The 6,040-nt window shown below is 46.5% G+C and overlaps 1 protein-coding gene across 1 annotated transcript; it reads left to right on the forward strand.

The window, feature by feature from the left end:
• Positions 1 to 1,876: 1,876 nt before the first annotated feature.
• LOC140190153 (C3a anaphylatoxin chemotactic receptor-like) lies at positions 1,877 to 2,695 on the forward strand. The gene has a single exon (XM_072246663.1). The coding sequence runs from the start codon at positions 1,877 to 1,879 to the stop codon at positions 2,693 to 2,695; it is 819 nt and encodes a 272-aa protein (XP_072102764.1).
• The last annotated feature ends 3,345 nt before the right edge of the window (positions 2,696 to 6,040 follow it).

The raw sequence follows: 6,040 nt of genomic DNA on the forward strand, positions 1-6,040 counted from the left end.
TTTACCACGTGATCGCTTTATCTACTTTACTTCTCAAAAACAAGAGGAAATGTTTTTTCCCTCTGTGCTTTCTGAGTAAAGCATTATCTCATGATTTCAACAACTCAACTTCTTTATATTGAGCTTCCTGGATCTTCAAACCCAGAGAGTCTCTACCGAGGTGGACGAACTCATCTTTTCGCTCATTCGGAACCAAGGCCCCATCTTTACTAAATCAGCATCCAAATTCAGCACAAGACACAACTCCTCGATCTACCTCGAGCACTTAGGAAATCCCACCGTCCGTCTCTGTGCAAGTCCCGTTCAAGATTACTTTCGTGCGCTCAGGAGAACTTAACGTCTAAGTACAAGACTCCAAAACTGCTGAGGACCGGGAAGGAGCCGGAGGTTCCAGGGAAAGGTGAGATGCATTTCCACGGGTTTTATATTAATTTGGCAATGTGGTGGCTGATCAGGGATCATCAGCGTGGCGGCGTTGTGGAAGGAGGCCTGCCTTACTACTTTCGGGAGGTTTTTCAGGAGAGTATATTCTCTTAGGCAATGAAGGCAGGGCAGTGGGATTATCAATATGCAGTTCAGTGAGGAGAACTTCAGAGGTTAGAAAGCCTGGGCTTGTTTTTCATGCGGCGGAAAGCAGCTTACGGATGGCCTAACAAAGGAAATTAAGATACTAGCTATAGAGATGGTGCAGACAGGTAGAATCGCTTTTCCATTGTAGGAGCAACATTGAGGGTAAGGCTTATATTTATCTCGAGCGGAGACTTAACCGAATATAAAGGCTAGGCTATTTTAAAGTTAATTTTAATTTTTAGTTAGATTTGGAGATAAAGTACGGTAATCAGCCCTTCCGACCCGACGAGACCGTGCCGCCCAATTACTGTCATGTGATCAATTAACCTACTGGCGTCTCGAGTTTCTGGGGTTGACAGGTTTGTCATATGAGGCACTCACTTCTACTCACTGAAATTCAGAAGAATTGGTGGGCGGGGGGGAAGTCTTCATAGAAAGCTGTTCAATGTGAAAAGGCCTCGAAAGAGTGGATGTAGAATAGATGTTTCCTATGGGAAGTAGGCTAAGACTAGACGACACAGCCGCAGAATGCAGGGCCGTTCTTTTAACAGGGAGCTTATGAGCACTTTGGAAAGCCATTCTACAGTACTCTGCAAAGTGTCTTAGGCACATACTGTATTTAGAGACACACGTGGAGCAGCCCTTTCTGCCATCTAGCCCGCACCGCCAGCAGCCAACCTATTTAATCGCAGCCTTTTCGCAGGATATTTTACAATGATCAAATAACCTCATAACTAGTACGTCTGTTGAACGTGGAGAAACCGGAGTACCCGGAGCAAACTCACACGGTCTCGGGAACTTGTATCAGTGGTTGTAGCAACCTGATCACCCTAATCCAGTAGAATATTCTCCTGGCTGCAGAGGATGATACAGGATCAAAATAACGGCTGTGTTCGGGTGGATACCCTTCATAGGGAACGCCTCCGTGGCACTTTGTTTCACGTGGGGAGGATAAAACACGGGCAGCCACCACACGGTATTTGACAGTTCTGGGCGGCCGGGGTCCAGCGGCAAGTAATGAAAGAAGATTGTGGTCTCTGCGCTGCAGCAGACTTACTCCACCTTCACTGCCATATTACGTGTCCTGTTTCCGTTCCGTGTGGCTATCTTCCTTCTTCGTTCTCTCCTTCTCTCCTCAATACCTCTTCGCTCAATTATTCAACCCTCTAACTTCCACAATTTTTCCACCACCAGATCAGACATATCGCTCTCTGAAGGAGTGTCCAATTCGACGTTCACTGGGAATCTCTCCCCCAACAATTTCGCGACCGGTAGATTCAGAATGGAGTGGGGAGCACCTTCCGTCATGACAACGGTCATCCTTATCCTTACCGTCCTACTGGGCGCCCCGGGAAACGGCGCAGTCATCTGGGTGACGGGCTTCAAGATGAAAAGTAACGTCTGGAATGTGTGCTTCCTGAACCTGGCTGTGGCTGACCTGATTTATTGCCTGTGTCTCCCCTTATACACTATTCTCCAGCTTAAACCCATTTATTTTTGGCTGGTTGTATTACCCACTATGTTCCTAGTCGCTTTTGCCAGCCTATATCTGTTATGCCTGATCAGCATCTACCGCTGCCTGGCTATTACACGGCCCATATGGTTCCAGCAACATCTGAGCCTCGCATGGGTTCGTGTGACCTGCTTCGTGGTCTGGGTCATAGCCATCGTCATCTTTATGCTTGTATTCTTCTCTTGGTATTTTTCCGTGTGTGCGCTAATTTGGATCACGTTCACCTTCGCCCTCCCGCCTCTTGTAATTATGATCATTTGCTACGCCTTCGTTGGCCGGAGGCTGCAAGGGGTCAGGCTCGCTGAGTCCAGGAAGCCCATACGCCTGATCGTGACCACGGTCGCCGCATTTATGATCTGCTGGCTCCCCAGCACTCTCTACGCCCTCATACCAAACGCCTACATGCAGAGTCATTTTAACTGGTATATACTCACTGAGGCCCTGGCCTCATTCAACAGCGCCCTCAACCCTCTTATCTACGTCTTCGCCGGCAGCGACTTCCGTCAGGTCTTCAGGCGCTCCATGTTTGCCTCGCTCCTGCTGGCCTTCACCGAGCATGAGCCAAAGGGTGAGACCGAGACCCGCAATTCCACCTCAAATACGAATGTCTGATAGAATACCTCGTGGGCCCTCAGCCGACCAATATCTCCTGACTACAGACACAGTGGACAGTCGGCTGCAAATATGGTCAGCACTGGAGGCTTTCCTGTACGCTTCTTCCAATCTCTTAGAACATAGAGCGTAGAACAGTACAGCTCAGGGACAGGCCATTCGGCCTACTATTGTCGGATCAATTAAATTATTAAATTACTGGCCAATTAATCTAATCCCCTCTGAATACCCAATGTCGATATCCTTCCAATTAGCTCATTTCGCCGACATAAACATCCCTGAAAAGTCTCTGAGCTATCTGTCTTTACCATCATCCCAGTCAGCGTATACCAAGCACGCACCACTCTCTCTGTGTAAACTACTTGCCCCTCCCATCTCCCTTGTAATTACGCAGTCTCCTCTTAAATGCATGGCCTTTGGTGTTAGACATTTCAACCTTCGGTAAAATATACTGTTGCTCTGTGCCTTTCATAACCTACCAAAATTCCATCAGGTCTCCCCTCTCTTTTCGCTGGCCCAGTCTTCATTCGGATACAACAATCCATGGTCTCGTCCACTGTCGAGATGAGGCCACACTCAAGTTGGAGGAACAATAACTTATATTGCATTTGGGTACATCCAACTTGCTGACATGTACGTAGATTTCTCAAAATTCCAGTCATGCCCTCCCTCCTACACCGCTCCCCATCGCCTTTTCCCTCTCTCACATTGCCTGCACATCTCCTCCCTCTGTTGCTCCTTCCACCTTATCTTTCCTTCATGGGCTTCTTTCCACTCCCCTTCTCGAGCCCTATATTTCTTTCACCAATCAACTTTCCAGCTCTTTACTTTATCCCTTGCCCCGGTTTGACGTATTACCTTGCGTTTCACTCTCCCCCTCCCTATCTTTTAATTCTGCACCTCATCTTTTCCTCACGGTCCTGCTGAAGGAACTCAACCCGAAAGGTCGAATGCACATTTCTCCATAAATCTTCAGAAATTTCTGTTTGTTTCTCAGAATTCCACCATCTGCAGTTTCTCTGTTTGTAATCTGGCACATCCATTCCACATCAACTCTGTCTAGGCCTTTCAATATTCCAAATGATTTAATGACATCACATTCATCCTTCTGAATTCCAGAGATACAGACCCGGAGCTATCAAAGCTTCTTTCTATGATGACCTTTTCATTACCGGAATTATCTTTCTGAACCTCTCCTGAACCCGCTCCAACGCCAGCACTTCTTTTCTTAGATGAGGAGCGCAAACTGTTCACAATACTCAAGCGAGGACTCACCGGTGCTTTATAAAGCCTCAGCATCACATCCCTTCTCCTGTATTCCAGACCTCTTGAAATGAACACTACCATTAACTTTGCCTTCTTCACCACCGATTCTACGTATCAGACCATAAGGCCATAAGACAAAGGAGCAGAAGTCTGCCATTCGGCCCATCGAGTCTCCTCAGCCATTTTATCATGAGCTGATCCATTCTCCCATTTAGTACCACTCCCCCGCCTTCTCACCATAATCTTTGATGCCCTGGCTACTCAGGTACCTATCAATCTGTGCCTTAAGTACACCTAATATCTTGACGTCCACTGCTGCCCGTGGCAACAAATTCCATAGATTCACCACACTCTGGCTAAAAAATTTCTTCTCATTTCTGTTCTGAATGGGCGGCCTTCAATCCTTAAGTCATGCCCTCTCGTACTAGACTCCCCAATCATGGGAAACAGCTTTGCCATATTCGCTCTGTCGATGGCTTTCAACTTTCGAAATGTTTCTATGAGGTCTCCCCTCGTTCGTCTAAACTCCAAGGAATACAGTCCAAGAGCGTACAAACGTTCTTCATATGTTAACCCTCTCATTTCCTGAATCATTCTAGGGAATATTCTCTGTACCCTCTCCAACGTCAGCATGTCCTTTTCTTAAATAAGGAGACCAAAACTGCCCACAGTACTCCAAGTGAAGTCTCACCAGCGACTTATAAAGCCTCAACATCACATTCCTGCTCCAATACTCTATTCCTCTTGAAATGAATGCAAACATTGCATTTGCCTTCTTCACCACCGACTCAACCTGGAGGTTAATCTTAAGGCTATCCTGTGTGAGGACTCCCAAGTCCCGTTGCATCTCAGAAGTTATAATTATTTCCCCATTTAAATAATAGTCTGCCCGTTCATTTTTTTTCTGCCAAATTGCATCACCAAACACTTTCCAACACTGTGTTTCATTTGTCACTTCTCTTTGTTTCCTCAGCACCACCGGCCCCTCCACCTACCTTCGTATCGTCAGCAAACTTAGCCACAAATCCATCTATTCCATAATCCCAATCGTTGATGTACCAATTAAAAAGAAGCGGCCCCAGCACGGACCCCTGTGGAACACTACTGGTAACCGGCAGCCAACCAGAATAGGATCCCTTTATTCCCAGTCTCTGTTTCCTGCCAATCAGCCAACGCTCTTTCCACGTATTTAACTTTCTCATAATCCCATGGGCTCTGATCTTGTTAAGTAGCCTCATGTGTGGCACCATGTGAAAGGCCTTCTGAAAATCCAAATATACAACATCCACTGCATCTCCCTTGTCCAACCTACTTGTAATTTCTTGAAAAAATTGTCATATCTTTGTCAGGCAGGATTTTCCTTTAAGGAATCCATGCTGAGTTCTGCCGACCTTGTTATTTGTCTCCAGGTGCTCTGTAACGTCATCCTTGACAACTCGTTTCTGCATACCACGACACGGTTTATCCTACCCCACCCCATCCCCCATTCAATCCCTTCCTACCTATGATCGTGACACTTCTCACGCTCTTAAACTTTTCGATGATTTTAAGTTCCCTGACCCCACCTTTTTATTTTTCCCATGCATGTCCAGTCCCTATATACTTCTATTACCCATCGGGAAGGTCGTAAAGATCTCCGCTTCTTTTTGGATTCGACACCTAATCAGTTCCCCTCTGCCACCATTCTGCTCCTTATAGCGGAATTAGTTCTTACTCTTAATAAGTCTTCCTCCAAAGTAAAGGTGTAGCTATGGGCACCCGTATGGGTCCTAGCTATACCTGTCGTTTTGTTGGTTTTTGCAACAATCTATGTTCCAAACCTATTCTGGTATCTGTCCCCAACTTTCCCTTCGCTACATGGACGACTGCATTGGTGCTGCTTCCAGCACGCATGCTGAGCACGTTGACTTAATTAACTTTGCCTCCAACCTTCACCCTGACCTCAAGTTTACCTGGTCCATTTCCGACATCTACCGCCCCTTTTTAGATCTTTCTGTCTCTATCTATGTTGACAGCTTATCTATAGATGTCTACTAGAGGCCGACTCACTCTCACAGCTATCTGGACTATTCCTCTTCT

The sequence above is a fragment of the Mobula birostris genome, chromosome 29 (genome assembly GCF_030028105.1).
Source record: "Mobula birostris isolate sMobBir1 chromosome 29, sMobBir1.hap1, whole genome shotgun sequence".
In the NCBI taxonomy this organism is placed as follows: domain Eukaryota; kingdom Metazoa; phylum Chordata; class Chondrichthyes; order Myliobatiformes; family Myliobatidae; genus Mobula; species Mobula birostris.

Coding starts and splice junctions, on each gene's coding strand:
- LOC140190153 (XM_072246663.1), top strand. CDS start 1,877: ATGACAACGGTCATCCTTATCCTTACCGTCCTACTGGGCGCCCCGGGA.